Below are 19,247 nucleotides of genomic sequence, written 5' to 3' on the forward strand. Positions count from 1 at the left end.
CCTATGGAAGTCAGTCAGGTAATAAATACATACTTGTTGAGCACCTGCGATGTACCAAGAACTCAATATTTTGGTAGAGGTAGAATACAAATCCTTGTTTTCTGGGGATATAATGAAACAGATTTTTGTGAATTTAGCAGGGATTTTGGCCTCAAGTCTTCTTTTTTCGCAACTAGCTCTTTGCTGCAAACTGATGTGGCTTTCTAGTACAGTGGCCTCTAAAGCAATATTGATTATACACCCCTATCAGTGAAAAAAAAAATAACAGAACAAGAGAGAGGAAAGCAAGAAGGGAGAGAGAGGTAGAGAAAGGGAGAGGGAGACAGATTTTCCCAGTGGCAGATGCTGTGGTGAGAATTAGGCTATAACTGCCCTGAGGGATCTAAAATTCTCCTAGAGGGCTTTTCACACATTCAATGGCCTTCGGACTATTTTTAGACAATACTGACCTCAGGAATAGAGAATACTGGCATAGGCAATAGTACAGGAGAGAGAAAAAAACAAACAAATCAGAAATATAGCAAAAAAGAGAGCAAGCAAAGTAATGTTCCCCTGGACTGACAATATGGAAAAGCAGGAAGAGCAGAAAGGCCAGGCTTGATTTCCCTCCTTCAGAAGAACTGAATCCCAGATAGTGCTGAGTCCATGTGGTAGGCGATACCAAATCCCTGCATTTCACAGTGGGCTCAGAATGAGGAAGGCTGGCAGACTGTAGAGTAGTGAGAAGGGGTGGAGTTAAGGATGTAATGGATGAAGAGTAGGTATAGTTATGTTGGAGACAACCTCCATGGCTTTCTGTCTTGAGGACGATGGAATGTGACCTATTTCTCGTCCTCTGGCTGATCACAAACTCCTTGGGGGCCAGCCATGGCCCCCTTTGGGGGATGCCACAGACTCCTGCAGGCTGTGACTGTCTCTTTAGAACTGATTGATCTAGAGCAGAGAGTGCAGATGGTGATTTACCTGACAAAATGAATGAATCAATTAGAGGCTGCGGTTGAAGTGAATCCCGGAATGACAACCCCTTCGATGTTTTCTAAATTTTAATGGCAATAATTCTTACTATGGCCAGAAATCACTCATTCATTTGTTCATTCATTCATTCAACATTTATTTGTGGACCTCCTACTGAGCCTATGATATTCACATCTGGGAGCTGAGTGTTTTAGAGTGCACCAAACAACAACAAACACACGAAACACAAGATTGAGACTCTGCCCTCAAAAAGCTCACAATAGAATTGTCAAGGAATAGACACAAGCATAAAAGTTAAATGGCAATGCAATATAAGACAATGATACAAGAAATGTTTCAAGGCGGTACATGATTAAACGGAAAATAAATGATACAGAAAATAAATTCTGTGAGTTCAGGTGAAGAAGAGATCAGAGTGTTGGAGAGATTTCAAAGAAGAGGGGGCTGGATTTCATATTCGACGGAGAATTATTAAGCACTATATCCATACTGTGCTAGCCTCCAGAGAAGATACAAGGTTTAATCAAGACAAACTGTAGAGTTTACAGTCTAATAGCAGTATATGACATGCAAAAATCAACGAATCCACAAGCATTTATTAAGCACCTACTGTATGCCAGGCAAGGAAGAAGGCACTAGGGATGAATGTGCCATGTGTGAACACCCCTGGTTTGCTCTCCACAACCCCCACTCTAGACAACACAGACTCACCAGATTTCCGCAGGACTCACCTGCTTCTGATGCTGCTGCCGTTGAAGCAAGGAGAGATAACACTGGCGTTGGGGCTATTGCAATGCTTTCAACTGCTGTTGGCTTCCTCCTGGTCATCATGGTAGAGGCTGGGCCCTCGTTTTTACTATTCACTGAAGTCTGGTCTGCTTTTAAATGGGGAGTTGCAATTCCTAGAGAATGATATCATAAGTGCTAGGTTAATTAATAGGAATTAGAAAAGAGTCAGATGTAGCAACAAATTAGGTATTTTTGCTTGGTTTTCTTTGTTACATGGGACGGGTGAAGTTGGTGTGGGGGGAGGGGCTTTTTCTAGAAAGTAAGTGATGTGAAGACAAAATGCATAAAAAAAACAAATAATTAAAGACTGTCATGGTAGATAGAATGCACTCCTTGAGGTCAGGAAGACCTGGGTTCAAGTCTGGGGGCGGGGGGAAGAGGGGCTGTGCTCCAATCCAATGAGTCACCTAGCTGCCTCCAGGGTCAGGAAGATCTGAGTTCAAATCTGGTCTCCGACAGCCGTGTGACCTTGGGCAAGTCACTTAACCTCTGTTTGCCTCAGTTTTCTCCACTATAAAATGGAGATCATAACAGTCCCTATCCCACAGGGCTGTTGTAAGGATCAAGTGAGTGAGTCTAACTTCAGTCACTTCTTAGCTGTGTGATCCTGACCAAGTCACTTAACTTCTGTTTTCTTTAATCCAATGGAGAAGGAAATGGCAAACCGTTCCAGTATCTTTGCCAAGAAAACTCCATGGACAGTACGGTCCATGGGGCAATGAAGAGTCAGACACTACTGAACAACAGAAAATTTCCTGGCCCTAGGCCTAGCATTCTAACCACTGCACCGCCTAACTGCCGCAAGCACCACTGTCTATAAAATGCTGATTTTAGAGCTGGATTTGGGGAAACTCTCGTGTTGTACAGTTAGAAATAATTTGGACAGCTCCCTGGATCCTTTAGTTTTCTACCACATGCTTCAGAGCTGTACTATGGAGTCACTGGCCTTCACTACCTGCTGGCTCCTCTTTTTCTTCCGAACCTGTTACCCAACCTTGCTCACTGGTGTTATCAAATATTTACTGAAAGCCACTAAGTGGGCATCAATTCAAATAGTCACTGACCTTATCTTTATCACTGAATGCAGGTACTTTGTGCTTTAAGGTGGGTACCTGATTTTCTGTCATGTTTTGGGTAATGAGGAGGAAAAAAATTATGTTTTTTTTGCTATGGAGTCAGAGGACCTGGCTTTCCTCCACATGTGGCCAGAGGCCATACTTAAACCCTTCAGGCCATACCTGGTTCATCTGTACCTCTCTACCAAACTGACTTAACCCACAGTCCCTGCTCCAGGGGAGATTGGCATCTAAAAAAACCTATCTATAGCTGCCTAAAAAAATGTCCCATAACTGGCAATCCTAATAGGAACATTCAGGCAGATACCAATGATACAAGTGGGAAAGGTGGCTTCTTAATTCTAACCAAGGGAGAAGGAACACAGCCTCTGTTTTAGGGAGCACATTTGAGGATGTTAAGCTTATAGGTACAGTGTATAACTTCAAAAAATTCTTAAATTTGGACTTCATCACATTTTGAAGGGGAGAGGAAAAATAAAATTTCATTAAATCAACCTAAAAAGATAATAACATGAAGGAAAAAGAATAAAGTCCTGAGATCATGCAAAGCCTCAATGGATAATAAAGGCATTAGACGTATGGATGGCTGCAATTGATGGCCATTAATTCTGATAATGGAGAGAATCTGGGTCTCATGATTAAGGTCCATTGCTTTAGTGATCTTTAGAACATCAGTAACATTTATTTTAAATGGAAGCAGGAATTTTTTTTCCCCCGGAATGTATTTTTTTTTCTTTCCATTGGCTGTTAAGGTTGTGTAAGAAGACTGTCAGTTTTGAACCTCACTGATGTGGAATGAGTGGCTTTGTAGACACAGGCTTGATATAAAATTAAATTTATCTTTATTTTCATTATGATTTGTGAAGCAAATTAAAAGTAGAACCCATTCCAGAAACAGAATATTTAGACTATGTAACAGAACAAATGGGTTTTGAAAGCTTCAATAGCTACTACTCTCATGCATATACCTTTGGGTCAAGTTGTTTTACATTGGTCTTTGGACCAAAACTTCCCCATCTCTAAAAAGAAAAGGTTAGACTAGGTGATTCCTAAGGTTGTTAGCAACTCTAAACTCTATAATCTTTATCTACTCATGAAAGCAGGGTTTCTATCAGGCACACTCTGTTAAACCTATTAGTTTAAGTTACTGTATGTACCTTTGGGAAAAATCTGTAAGTTGGGCTTTTCAATAATTTACACTGACCCACTCCCTCTGACTTAATCTAAGTTTTGTGGAAATATTGTTGCTAGTAACCATCCAAAGCTTCTGAAAGCAAGGTATAAAAGAAAAGCCAAGAGAGACCCTGGATTTCCACAATTTTTGACCTTCCTTTTTTGACTTTTTACTTACATGCAGGGAAAGGAATAACAGCGCAAGAAGTGAAAAACCTGTGTAAGAATATCACATGCAGCTGCACACAGGACCTAATGTAAGACCATGTATGTGGCACATAACTGGCTGAAGAGCAAAGCTCAGGAAGGGAGGCAGGAATACAGTGACATTAACTGCTAAGACAACTGGAAAGGTCACATAAAATTCTCAGTTTCCATTTCATTCCAGGTGGCTACAGAGAAGTAACTGGGGTAGAGGTATTTTGATGAAAGACAGGTTGTAAAAGACCCAGAGGAATGTAGACAGCTTCAAAGTCCAACCCTGGCATTCAGCAAGAGGCAGAATGGTTGGGCAACATTTTGGAGGAAGATTCAGGAGCGCCCCATCTAGTGTGTAATGTACCTTCTTTTCTGTAAGCGAGTGGATACTTCTGGAATGGGAAATGCCCTCAAGTGGACCACTATCTCAGAAATGGTTGTCCTTCATTCTCAAAGAGGACCAAAACAACATCACCGTGCTAAAGTCAAGTTTCAATGTGTCCGACTGTGGCTGATCAGACGAACGCGAGCTCGGAATGCTCTGTCACAAGTCAGGTACAAATAGTCTGTGTGAACATTTGGGGTGCACTCTCTGAATTTGTGCATCCTGCGTTTCCTTTGAGCTGTCTCAATTCTGCTTTGCTCATAGAGCACAGCACCTTCTGTGATGTGGGCACGCCATGCTGAGCGGTCCTGTGTTGGTGTCTCCCATGTCCCACAGTCAGGTTCTTAAGAGAGACCTTGAGAGTGTCCCTATATTGCTTCTTCTGACCCACCATGAGAGCGCTTGTATGTTCTACTGATTACAATAATTGGCATGTAGCTGGACTACTTGGTTACTAAAGCTGAGATACTAAAAAAGCTGAGATGCTAAAAAAGGGAATGGTGGCTTTTGATCCAGGGGTTAATTTCCATTTTTAATTTTGAGCAATGAATTCTACAAACATCACTTCAAAAGAAGTCATGTTAGATGTGGGTGGAGCAAAGGTAGATATAACACAAGGCACTGCTCTCTAGGAGTTTATAATCAAAAGGGGTTGGGGGGGAAGACATATGCAAATAATTATAATACATGGAACAGTGTACAGGACAGGTAAGTCCCCTAGGTAAGTGCTCTGAGAAGTACAAAGAAGGAGGAATCAGTTTCATCATGGAAGGAGGAAAGACTGAGATAGTAGAGGAAGTAGGACCTAGGATGCTGAGAATCCCATGAGCAAAGGCCATATCAGAACAGACCAGGGCAAATGTAAACATGTCATGTAATATTAGGACATATGAATAGCCCAACCCAAGAAAATATCACGGAAGCTTATAGATTTCTTTTTCGGCAACCTCAAACAGAAAGCCCCTCCAGTTGTTCATGCTTTCTTTATACTCAAATTATCTTGTATTTTCTTATAGTATCTGTTTATAAGCTATAATCCCCAGGAGAAGATAAGCATGCTGAGGGAAAGGACTGGGTTTTTTTTTGGGGGGGGGTGGAGGGGTTTATTTCGAGTTATGTATTATTGTATTCTATGTATAGCTATATTCCTTGTAGAATGCCCTGCACATAGCTTGGGCTTGGTAAATGTTTGCTGAATTGAAATAAGCATTTTTTTTGAAGTGGAGATAATAATGCTAATAATACTGGGGATTCAACATCTGCTCATAATTAAAGTGGGGAAGGGAAAAGAAACCTATATGAAAACATGCTGCTGTAACCTGGTGACCTCTATTGATAATTTTTTTTAAGTCTCTGTGAAACTGTGCTCTAACATATCAAGGGACAGTCATTCATTTTTCAAAGGTAATCTCTCACAAACCACTTATCCCCTCAAATCTCTACCTGCACACAGTGTTTGCATTAGGGGCCATGATTTATGGATTCCTACTCTCGTGCTAGGGAGGCCTACTTCCTGTTGCCGTGGTTACTTGGATCTCAGTTCAAGGTTAAACTACTCCCAAATCAAAATCAGTGGCAGACACAGCTTCTAACGGCCAGGTTATTGACTACCCCAGGATGCATAAAGGTCAAAGACCAAAGCACTGTTTACTGCCTTGAGGGTGAGTCGATATCTTCAATATTTTTGTTCTGTTTCTTCCCAAGTTTCTTCCCAAGAATTGCTGCTCAATTACCTTCTCTCCAAGTTTACTGAGGTCAAAAAGATCATTGAGGAGAATCCGCTTCCAAGGTTAAGTGACTTGCCCAAGGTATCATTAACTAGCAGTGTGAAGGGATGGGAGGTAGAGGACACCAGCATCACCTAACCCTTATATGGTGCTGAAATTTCATGTTTAAAATATCATTTTGAAATTGGAACTCTATTAGGTAATTAAGCTTTAAGCAGGGCTCATAATACATCCCCATATGACATGTGAGGGAACTTTGACTCAGGGAACAGGTGACTTGTTCAAGGCCCTACAATTCATGGATCAACATGAACAGAGGCCATGCATGTGAAGTGTGTTTGGGCATAAGCAGCCCCTTCTGGATGGATGAGAGGTTTCATGTCCTCTATCAGTAGGAATAAAGACTAAAAAAATGCATTTGTGGAGGGCTTTGAATGCCAGGGTAAGATGCCTGAACTTTATTCTGTACAGAGTGGAAAGGCATGAACAGTTTTTGAGTTAGGGACTGACATGATAATTTCTTTTTCCTTTTTGGTTACTTTTTATTTAAGTTTTACTCCTGTGTTTTGTTTTTATATTACAACATTTAGAGAGTATTTCTACTTTGTGAGAGGTTTCTGGTAACAAGTAGAACAGTTAAGTAAAACTAATGATACAGTGACTTGATCTAAAATGCATGAAATATTTTATATCTGTAGCACTACCCCTCTCTAATAAAAAAATATAGCAAAAATCTATTTTCTCTGCCTTACATCCCCAACCCAATGGGAAAAAGAAAAAAAAACAATTTTCTTGTAACAAATATGCATGGCCAAGAAAAATAAATTCCCTCAATGGCTGTATACAAAACATATATGTCTCATTCTATACCCTAATCTGTCACATCTCTATAATGAATAGTGTTTTTTCTCTTAAGTTTTCTGGGATCATGAATTCTCATTGCATGGATCCAAGTACAGCTTTCAAAGGTGTTTGTTTTTTTATAGCATTGTTATTTGATTTCTTAACAATTTTAGATAACATGGAGTTGAATCTAATTGTTAGAATCTTACATGTAACTTTTAAGTACAATAAGAATTCACAGAATCACAGCCAATCAACAAGTATTTATTAAGCACTTAAAATGTAAAAGTGCTTAAAATATATAATTAACTGTGTTAAGTTCTGGGTTTATGAAGAAAAACAAAAAACCTAGTCTTTGTTTTCAAGGAACTCACATTCTAACAGGAAAGCCAACATGTAAATAACTATGTATGTACTAGTTATATATGGTGTAGATAGAAGGCAATAGTGGCAGAACAGACCAGGAAAGGTTTCTTGTAGAAGACAGGATTTGAGTCATGCCTTGAGGGAGCTGAAGAGGAAGAGGGAAGGAGGGAGAGCCTTCCAGGTACAGGGCACAGCCAGTACAAAGGCACACAAGTGAGAGGTACCATGTTATGTGTGAAAAACAGTGTAGCTAGGTCAGAGTTTTGGAGGTGAGTAAAGTATAAGACTGGAAAGAGGGGAGTTCACTGAGTGGGGGAGATGTTGTCATACCTGATTTTTAGGAAATTCACTTTGGCAGAGGAGTAGAGGATGGACTGGAGTGGGGCAGACTTCATGATGGCTTATATTGCAGTGGTGGCTACGTGAGATAAGGGGATACATACATACCAACATACACATAAACACACATGCATATACATCTATACACACATTTTGCACTCTAAGATGGAGGAAGAGTCTTTTTGAAAATCAGTCTCATGTTGAGGATTACTTCTGTCAATGGGTAGGCCCATGGGTAGTAATTTCAATAAATTATCAGGTAAACCTGCTCTAATGCTGCTTTACTTTGGGGGGAAAAGGGCACATATTCAGTCTCCACTGGCTATAACCTGTTTTCTGTAATACTCCTTGCTTAATCTCTGACTAGAGATGCCTCATAATGAAAATATTTTTAGACTCCATATAGGGATAGAGATAGGACCTGTATTTTCATTGATAGAAGAAACCCCTGGAGGAGGAGACTCCCTTTATCCCAGCAGGTCAGGAGCTTCTTACTGTTTCAGAGCTGTTCTAGGCATTGGAAGGTTAGTTTAAGTGACTTGTCTAGGCACCTGCAGTCAGTAAGTGTCGGAGGTGGGGACTGAATACAGGTATCCCTATCTCTGCTGCCAGCTCTCTATCTACTTGATAAGATTCCCTTTGTAGATAGAGGGGAATTAAACATACGTTTTGACTCAATCCAAGTCTTCTGTCTTTCACTGATCTTTCTGATCAAACTTAAGGAGCATTTATGGTTTATAATGTGTGCTCATGGAATGAACACAGGAAATAAACCCTTGAACTATTCCATACACTTCCCTGAGACTGTAAGCTTCTTGGACTGTCATGTCTCATGGCTCCAACTGCACTGGGCATGAAGTGTGGGGGGGGGTACTTGGGAGCTGCTCAATGAACACTTGTTCACTGACCAACAGTGCCAAGTAGAACATTTTTAGTATGTAGCATATTGGAATGGGAGTCAGGAGACCTGGTAGCAGAGGCTCTATTCCTAGTCTATGTGACCTTGGGTACAGATTCTTTAATTCATAATTTTCTCTGTTTTGACATATCTAAAATGAGGAGGTTGGACTAGATGGTTTCTAAGTTCTCACAATTATAAAATGTATTCATTTTACGCTTGCTAGTCATACAATTAGTTCTTAATAAATACTCCATTCATTTACCTATTCATCCATTCAGACTTCTAAGTAATTATTCAATTATTATTTTTGTACCTTTTTTTTCATTTTGCACCTTAATCCTTTTGAGATATGGGCAGAAATGACCCAAAATGATTACATGACTTGGAAATTTTCACTTGGAACCTCCCGCAGAAAAACAGGTATTCATTAAGCTTCCTTGTTTGACTTCATACATTTCAGTGGAGTGAAGGAGTTAGCTGCCTAGACTTTGGTAGTTTCTACAACCTTGATCTATATATTCCTTGGGCTTACAGAAAGCTCAACCTTTGTTTTCCCTTGAGAATTCCAATGATGTAGCCCTATACCTGACCTAAGTCAGATGGTCTTAGTTGCAACTCTTTTCAACAATAAAGGTCTCCCTGGTGGACTTGAGGAAACAAGGTGATCTTTGTGGAATTCCCCACCAGGATATTGTGAAAAGGAGAGTTTCAAATCTTTGAAAAGGGATAAGCCAGTGTATGTTTTCACTTTTAAAAAGTTATATCCTAGTTGTGAAAATTGTAGGTGAGGGTTCTGCCCATGAAGATGTTTGCAGGTGCATCTGTCAATGCCATTAAGGCTTAGTTGATAAGTAACAGACTGTAAAGCTCCTTGAGGACAGGAGTTATTTTCATTTTTGTCTTTTTATGCCCAGACTAGCCCAGTAGCTAACACTTAGCAATTACTTAATAATGAAATACCAAACCAGTGTGTAGGTTTTATGCTCCTGTGGTTAAATTTTAGTATACTACAGTACTGGTCCTTGCTATTCAGCTTCATATTTATAATTCTATTGTCACTGAATAGCTTGGAAACCAGTGCATCTAATGAGCCAAATGCTGCAGACTTGAGGTCCCTGGCCTTCCTCTATAAAAAGATTCTTTCCTTATATTGTCCTCCAGTGCACCAAGCTCAATACAAGCAAACACGAGATTCTTACACAATCTCTTCCATCTATATCCTGTGCATGTGTTTAGTCACACGTTGCATCTGTATGGTAATGTAGATCTCCCTGCTAACTGGGTCACATTATTTGCATTTTGATTACTGCTTATTTAGAGGATGCATTGGGGGGGGGGGGGGGGGGAAGCCTGATCTCACCAGCTTGTGTGTGTGTGTGTGTGTGTGTGTGCGTGCATATACACATATAAACAGAAAAATGCCTATTTACTGATTTGAGAGAATCAGTCAAAACTTGCTCTTCTCTCATGGACAAATTGGCAGAAGCCTGCTCATGTGGGGATGCTAGGACTATATCATGATAAATGCAGTTACGGAAACTAATTATTCTTAATGCAATATCAGCCACTATCTGGCTAGAGACATTAATTTAGCATACATTATCCTTGTTAAATGGTTATCTCTTTAATGTATAGAAAAGTTGAGTTGTTTTAACATTGTCATCAATGGGTTTTCTTTACACCACACACTTTAATTCATTTAAAAAGGAATGCGCACACGCACACACACACACACACACACACACACACACACACACATAGAGTCTGTGTACTGGGAAGGCCCAGCCCACAGGATAAAAGGGGGAAAAAATCACAGAAACCTAGACCCATCATTAGATAGATCTCCCAATCTTTATCTCTAGTAGTTCAGTCAGAAGAGCTAATACCATGATGATAGCTTTGAAATCTCTTAGGAATTGGATGAAGGGAAGCGATAGTGATGAACTCCCAGCTAATAAACACAGAGTGCTTATTTCGGCAGAATGATCAATTTCTAGATGTCCTGAGGCTTGTCTGATACAGTTGATTTACTCATCCTCGGTTACCTCACTAATAAAGCCAAAGTCCACCATCAGATTATAGAGGAGCCCAGAATTTCTTAAAGGGGAAGCAGGATCTGGAGTGGAGGAGTCCCTGGGCCGTTGGACCACACATGCCTGGCCAACAGCTGCACTCCCTCTACTGAAGGCTTAGGCTTACAGTTGATCATCTCGAGGCTAGTACAGTAATGCAATTAATTTATCTTGTTAGGGGAAATTTAATGCAATGATCTAAAAGAACTCTTACATATTGTGATAAACTTTAGTGCCTCTGGGTGCATTGGGCATGCATAGGGCTCATTTCACATCTCATCCATTATGTAAATGAGATGTGGAAATAGTTTGAGTTCCTCCAATGTCTCTCTACACTGATGGATTGGAGAGAGTCAGTCCTACTGAAACTAATAAGGTCAAGTGCATCTCACTATTCCTTTCTACTTGGTTGGTTCAGTAAGCCTGTATTAAGAAATGTGAGGCAGTATACATATACATATATACACACACACACGTATATGTATATATGTCTGTGTGGATATATGCTGTATGTATATTTGACAATAGATAATTTCTAAGATAATTTCACTGTTGACAGACAACAGAGTGGTCTGAGATAAGTCCTGGGTTGGATGGGAGCTGCATTAGCTCCAACCAAATAGATGCAATATAATGTAAGAATAGAGCTCATGCCTAATCGTTTATAAAGTGGCTGAAAGGCATCTAGCATATGAAACCTGACTAAAAGAGGCTGATTTTCCAATTTGATTTAAAAGCAAAAGGAAATTTCTCCCTGGCTAAAAAGCATGAAGAATGATTATAGCAACATAGAGCAATGGTGGCTTCTGGACATTCTACAGAGGTGAGAAAGGGGAAAAAATGATCAGAGGAATAGATTTTTGGTTGTAGAGATGCTCAATGGATAGGAATCATTGTGATATAGTAGTATGGTATATATAGGAATGAGTGTATTCTTACAAATCAGGAGGCCCTGGCTCAAAAATGGGATACAATAAATATAGGCTGTGTGACCCTGGGCAAGTCCCTTAATTTCCCTGAGGCTTTGTTTCATTATCTGGAAAATGGGGTCTCTAATAGTTGCAGTGGCTACTTTCATGACTGCTGTAAAGAAAGTACTTTGCAAACTTTAGAGAATTTTTATTAGAGTAATTGTTACTCTGGGGTCAGAAAAGGAAATTTATTCAGTAGAGAACTTTGGCAATTAGAAAGGCAATTTTTAAACTCCAGTTGAAGATTCATATTAAGTCAACAGGATGGCTGGGGTTATAGCCTCATAGGAGGAGTAAATAATTGTGCTGCAGACTTCTATGCCCCACTAATTTCATTTGGAAGGCTAAGAAAAGGGAGCTAAAAATAGCCAAGGCAGGATGCTATTAAAATACAAATAAGTATTTTGCAAGAGGTAGCCTCAAAGCATGATGGACTTTGGTGCCAGATAGGTGACAGTAAAAAGAAAGCTAAAAATAAAATTTTAAAACCTCTCTGGAGGATTTAGTCCAATAGAAAAAATCAGACTTTGAGTAGAGAAAAGGGCTTTCAGGGGAAGGAGTAATAAGGCATTTTACCTTGGAAGAAATTAGTAGCAAAAAAGGTCAAAATCAAGATGATAAAAAAATTGAGTTAGAAGAGACTTCAGTGATCCACTCCTACCTGAAAATGAATTCCCACTATTAACATACTTGAAAAGTAGCCACCATGCTTCTGCCAGATGACTTTCAATGAGGGTGAGCTCACTACCTCTTAAAGGTAGTCCATCCCACTTTTGGACAGCTCTACATGTTATTAAGATTTGTCTGATAACAAGCCTAAATTTGCCTCATTGTGATTTCCACCCACTGATCCTGGTTCTGTTCCTCTGGGGCCAAACAAAACAAATCCAATATCCTATCAGGTCCATAAGACAGCTCTTCAAATATTTGAAGACAACTATCATGTTTCTCTCAAGGCTTTTCTTATGCTGACTCTTCCCAGTTCCTTCAATCTATGCTCATACAACATGACCAACGCCTTTCACCATTTCAGTGGCTATCTTCCACTGAACAATGCCTTTTAAAAAAAAATTTGTACTGAAAACTGAACCCAGTACTCCAGAAGTGGGCTGACCAAGCCAGGGTCCAGAGGGCCTATCACCTCCTCATTCCTAGCCACTGTTTTTCTTTAGGCAGCCTAGGCTACCAAATCATACTGTTGTCCATGCTAGGTTAGAGTTCATGAAAAGACCCACATCTTTTTCAGACAAACTGTGCTCTAACTCTGCCTCCCTATCTATGCTTGGGAAGTTGATTTTTTCATAGTCAAGTGCAAGATTTCAAATTTATCCTTATTGAATTTCATCTTATTATATTCTAGCTAGCCTGTCAAAACCTTTCTGAATGTTGGTCATCCAGAGTATTAGGTATCCTGTCCCTCCTAACTTTCTGTCATCTGCAAAATTTGATGAGCATACCATCTACACCTTAAATTTAAGTTGCTAATTGAAATGTTAACAGACCATGGTTAAACAGAGATCCCCAGGGAACTTTCATGGAGACCTCCTGCCAAGCTGACACTGACCCATTAATGACTATTCTTTTAGTTGGCATCTAATCAGTTTCAAAACCACGTAATTGTATTATCATCAGTCCACATCTTTCCATCTTCCCCAAGATGTACAAGAATAGTATGAGACCCTTTATCAAAAGCTTTGCTAAAATGTAGGCGAAATATATCTACCAGATTCTTCTGAACTCTTGTTTTAGTAACTTTGTCAATAAAGGAGATAAGATTAGGCTGGCACAACTTATTTTTGAAGTAGTCGGCTTTTCATAACCACCACTTTCCTTTCTAGATGTTCATTAATCATTTTTCAATGATCAATTCCAGGATTTTGTCAGAAATCAAAGTCGAGTTTGCTGGCTTCTAGTTTAGACTCTAATCTTTTCCCTTTTTTGAAAGTCAGGGCATCTGTTCCTTTCCAGGCCTGTGATCCCCATCCTGCTTGCTTAAATCTTTCAACTAGCATTGAGAGTGATTAAAAAATCATGTACACTGGGGTGGCTAGGTGGCGAAGTGAAAACTCCAGCACCAGCCCTGGAGTTAGGAGGACATGAGTTCAAATGTGACCTCAGACACTTAATACAAAAACTAGCTGTGTGACCTTGGGCAAGTCACTTAACCCCAAATGCCCTCCAAAAAAGCAAAAAAAAAATCATGTACACCAATACTTTAAGAACCTAAGGACCTAATTTATTTTAGTCAAGTCACCTGCATTCAGAGGCAGTGAGTGGTGCAGTGGATAGAGTGAGCACTGGGCCCGGAGTCAGGAGACCCAACTTCAAATCTGGCCTCAGACACTTCCTAGCTTTATGACCTTGGGCAAGTCTGTCTGACTCATTTTCCTCATCTTTAAAAGAGGGATAAAAAGACCATCTATATCTTAGGGTAGTTGAAAGGATCAAATGAGAGAATATTTGTAACGTGCTTAGCATGATGCCTGATGCATAGTAGGCACTTAATAAATGCTCATCTTCCTTCTTTGAATTTATCAATTCCCCAAGGAAACCTAGGATGTCCTTACTTGCCTATCTTGGTTATTAGCTTCTTATGAAGTATTTCTCTTTTGTCATTTCCAATATAAAGATCGTTCTTGGTGGGGCGTCTAGGTGGCGCAGTGAATAGAGCATCGGCCCTGAAGTCAGGAGGACCCGAGTTCAAATCCGGCCTCAGACACTTAACACAAAACACTATCCGTGTGACCTTGGGCAAGTCACTTAACCCCAATTGCCCTACCTCCCCCCCAAAAAAGTTTTTAAAAAAGATAGTTCTTGGTGGGGAAAATAAAAATTGAACAGTTTTCTTTCTTTCAGTGCAATGGCTCTATCCCTTCTTTGTCCTTCCTCATTCCCTGAATATTGCTTTTAAAAAGGACCTTTTAGCTCTCCTTAGTTTCCCTTTCCAGATTCAGCTTAGCATTTCAGACACAGTTTTATATAGTACTGCACAATACTTAGATATTTGTCCCCAGTTATCTGAACTTACTTCCATCTTCTATACAATTTAAATTGGAGTAATCTTTAACTCATATTCATTCTAGAAACTATATCAGGAAAAGTAAGCTTCATAGTACTTGATATGGAGAGATAACATGACTCATTAAGTTCCTTTATTAGCACTAATGGCCTTAGAAAACAAGACTTAAACTTTTTAATTTATTAAAATAATATTCATTGGTATGGTGTTTCCTTTTATAAGCACTATCCAAAAAATGTATCTGTTTTTATATTGATTTTAACCCTTTTTAATAAACATTTACATTTAGTTCTGCTCTAAACTTAAAAAGTTCATTTCATGATCACATTCTATTTCCCATTTACTCTGCAATTTTGGCAAAAAGCTTTACTGGAAAAATAGCAAAATTCTGGCCTGAAATAAGGATAAAAGTATTGTAATAGTTAATGCTTAATAAGTTGATGTAGACTATAAAGTCTGATGGGAAAATATGATGTAATGAAATGAATGTTACAAGAAAGTAAAAGAGAAAAGGATCTAGGGATCCTTTAGACAGTATAATTCCATAGACCGTATAAACTAAATTTATGTCATCTTTGACCTCCGTAAACTAAAACGGAGTATTTCCTTGATCTATTTCCTCTATGTTATCTATGGACTTTATTCTTCTTTCACTAGTCTTTCCTCTTTCCCTTCTGGAAGCCTAAGATAGTTAAGGATATAGATGTGCCTCTCTAAGAATCCTGAGACGGAAATAAGAAATGAATACTCAGGTAATTGGCATGAAATCATGTTATTGACATTGTTTTCAAATCACTTCTCATTGTAAATCATGCTGAATGGAAGGTTTGCAGTCCAGTATAACAAGGTAAGTTGCTTTTTTCCTAACCCTTCCTTGGCCAGTCATCTGGCCAGAGATAAAGAGACACCTAGTTGATGAGAAGAAGGTACCTGACTGCCAACCTTTACTGCTTAGAAGAAAAAGTAATGGACACATTTTTCTTGGAGGTGTTGGGAATTGATACATCCATAAGAAGTAGAGAACACTACTTTGATATCTGAAGTGGAATGCCAGCATCTTTAGAATGCAAAAATGAATACTAACTATGAGTGCTGTAATTTAATTTCTAAAATATCTAGGCTTGTTATGTTGCAAACAAATCATATCTGAGCATGTGCAGGACACTCAGTTATTCAAAGATGCCTACAATATGGTCTCTATCCTCAAGATGCTTAGAGTTGCATGAAAATTAACATTAAAAATTAAATCCTATTTTAAATAAAGCAGAAGTATTTAGTACTTAAAGGAAGCCTATGAAGGATCTTTCTATAAAGTGAACAAATTCTTTTGCAGTATGATTAATTACTGTTCTCTATTCTGCCACAGTTACTTCCAAGAACGCTAGGTTTTAAAGTTGGAAAGTACCTTCGAAGTTATCAAGGGTCTACAGTGATCCTAGGGTAAGCTGTGCTGCCATATCTAGCCAGGCTCTGTGGACTCTTTGGAAATCAGGCCCTATCCTTTCATTTTACAGATGGAGGATATTGAAATTTTTGGGAGGGGAAGTGCTCTACCCAAGGTCAAAAAGCACAGATGGATTAAGAGCTGAAGAGAACTTAAAGGTCATCTAGTCCATCCCCCTCATTTTAAAGATGAGGAATAAAAAGCCAGGGGGTTTACATTTCTTCCTCAGTATCATAGAGGTATTTAAGTGGCAGGAGCAGGATTTGAACTCAAGTCTTCTGACTCAGTCTTTCCACTGTGCCCTCAGGCTTCAAAAGGGAAGAGGAAGAATTTGAATTTAAGCCTTATTTCAAATCCAGTGCTAATTTATGTGCATTATAGGATTTGGATTAAAAAATGCATATGGACTTTTTTTTTGGGGGGGGAGGAATAGTAGATGCCCTGTCACAGATTATTAGACTAACATTGACCCTGGCAAAAATTCAGAATAAACAGAGAAAATCCTAGACAAATTGCCATGACTGTAAGTCCTGGTTGCGTAAAGGGCCCGATAGCAGTGTTCAGAAATGAGAAAGGCATTTAGTTTGGCTGAGAAAGCAGCAATAATTTGACAAAATCACAATAAATCAGAAAGTTGACATGGACATCTTTTAGGAAAAGCGAAACTCTGGTAGAGCAGTTGAGAACCAGTGTAGTACAGTCAGGCAGATAGATGGCACAGTGGTTAGACTGCGGGGTCTAGAATCAGAAACACCTGTTCAAATCTGGCCTCAGAGATTTACCAGCTATGTGACCCTGGGCAAGTCACTTTAACTATATTTGTCTCAGTCTCCTCATCTGTAAAATGAGCTGGAGAAGAAAATGGCAAACCACTCCAGTATTTTTACCAAGAAAATCCCAAATGGGATTACAAAGAGACCCAGAGGGCTAAAAAATGACTCAACAAGAAGTAGGATACTGGAAGAAGGACTGGAGCGAACTTAAGAAGGAAGACTGATCACTGCGGCTAACCAACTGTGTCACCTTGGGCAAGTCATTTCCTCTCTTCAGCCTCCATTTTTTTTACCTGAGGGAGCAAGACTTGATGATCCCTAAGGTCCTTCTTGTGATTCACGTAAGCATTTAGGTTGTTGGGAAGAGTCTCATAAAGAATGATTTTATAAACCTCCAGTGACAGAAAATGTCCCAAGACAAGACAGAATTTCCTTTGGCTTAATGACATGGAGGAAAACAGTATGGTGCAGTAGAAAGAGCCCCTGCGTTGGACTCAGGAGACCTGGGGCTCTAGTTCCAGCTCCCCACTCCCACTATTAGCTGAATAATCTTGGGCCAATCACTTAATCTAGGGAAGCTGTGAGGCTCACATGAGATAATGAATGTAAAGTCCTTTTCATATCTTAAAGTGCTATATAAATGCCAGTTTTATTATTACTGTTGGTCTTATTGTTTATGTAACCCTACAATCTCTAGGCTTCCAGGCTGGGGCCTTCTATGACATTTCCTCCTGAGCTCAAGGTATCTTTATAGAGAAATACAGGGGTATGCTGGTAAATATTTAACAACTGGACTCTGGGGGAGGGGGAGTATAAATCCACACTTTTCAATTTAGTCTGCATTATTAAAACTTTCTTAATTTTAGACAATCAACAAAACAATAAATCAAGCCCTAATATGTGGCAATTATTTCTGAGGTGTAAATTTTCCCCAATTAGAACTGGTTTTAGCACATCTCCAAATTAATCTCTATGAAAATCAGTTACCTCATCCATAATGGGAAGGCTGGACCGACTAACCTATTATGTCCTGTCTAGCTCTTAAACTCTGTGGTTCTAAATATTTAAGAAAATCTAAGAGTGAGGAAGGAGATATACATATGTATGCCAGGAATAAGAGGCAACAGACAGCACAATAGATGAAACACATTGAATAGAATGCCTTGTTTAAGTAGAAATTATTTATAACCCAACATGGGAAATAAACAAGAGGCAGCAGTGGCCTAGTTATAGGGGTGGGGAACCAGAGGCCTCAAGGCCACATGTGGCCCTCTAGGTCCTCAAGTGCAACCCTCTGACTAAATCCAAACTCTAGAGAACAAATCTCCTTAATAAAAAGATTTATTCTGTAAAACTTGGACTCAGTCAAAAGGCAGCACCCAAGGACTTAGAAGGGTCAGATGTGGCCTTGAAGCCTCAGGTTCCCCACCCCTGGCCCTAGTTGGCAGGAGAACTAGAATGGAATAAAAACCAGCTGAGTTCAATCCCTGTCTGATACCTCCTCACAGCGTGGCCTTGTGCAAGTCACATTCTCTTTGAGACTTAGCTGCATCATCTGTAAAATCTACGAAGCATGTTGCAAAACCCTTAGTCCTGTATAAGCCAATTATTATAATTTATTTTTTAAAAATTTTTAAATGCTTTATTAACTTCTGATTTACATCATTCGTTTCTGCCAGATTTTGAGTTACAAATTTTCTCTCCGTTTTTCCCCCACCCATCCCCCCAAAACAGCAGTCCCACAGGATATCCCCACCTCCAATCTGCTCTCTCACATATTTTCTCCCATACCTGTTTTGACTTTTCCAGTGGATCTCTATGCCTCAGTGCCTGTATATCTTATTTCGTAATTACATGTAAGATGGTATTAATAATAGTATATATATATATATATATATATATATATATACATGCAGACACACACACACACACGCATATATATTTGAATATTTGATTTTAAAACTTTCAATTCCAGATTCATTCCCTTCTCCCCCTGCCACCCACCCCTGCTGGGGAGACAAGCAGTTCAGTATAGGTTGTACATGTGCGGCTAATGCAAAACAATAACATAGTAGATATATTGTAAAAGACTGACTATATTTCCCTCCCTCCTATCCCACCTCCCACTTGTACTATTCTCTACTTTGATCCTGTCCCTTTTCAAAAGTGGGTGCTTCCAACTTCCCTCCCCCCCAA

At 39.4% G+C, this 19,247-nt stretch overlaps 1 protein-coding gene across 4 annotated transcripts in view; it reads right to left on the reverse strand.

Annotated features, from left to right (window-relative positions):
* The window catches only part of SETBP1 (SET binding protein 1), a 514,417-nt gene that overhangs the window by 33,747 nt on the left and 461,423 nt on the right, over positions 1-19,247 (reverse strand). For all 4 annotated transcript variants that reach the window (XM_069075445.1, XM_069075438.1, XM_069075454.1 and 1 more), the window contains one exon: positions 1,707-1,877. In XM_069075445.1, coding sequence (XP_068931546.1) covers positions 1,707-1,877 — 171 coding nt within the window. The remainder of the gene's footprint in view (positions 1-1,706; positions 1,878-19,247) is intronic.

The sequence above is a fragment of the Petaurus breviceps genome, unplaced genomic scaffold, assembly GCF_028583685.1.
Source record: "Petaurus breviceps papuanus isolate PSGF00001 unplaced genomic scaffold, PetGlider_PUasm1.0 151, whole genome shotgun sequence".
NCBI classification, from domain to species: domain Eukaryota; kingdom Metazoa; phylum Chordata; class Mammalia; order Diprotodontia; family Petauridae; genus Petaurus; species Petaurus breviceps.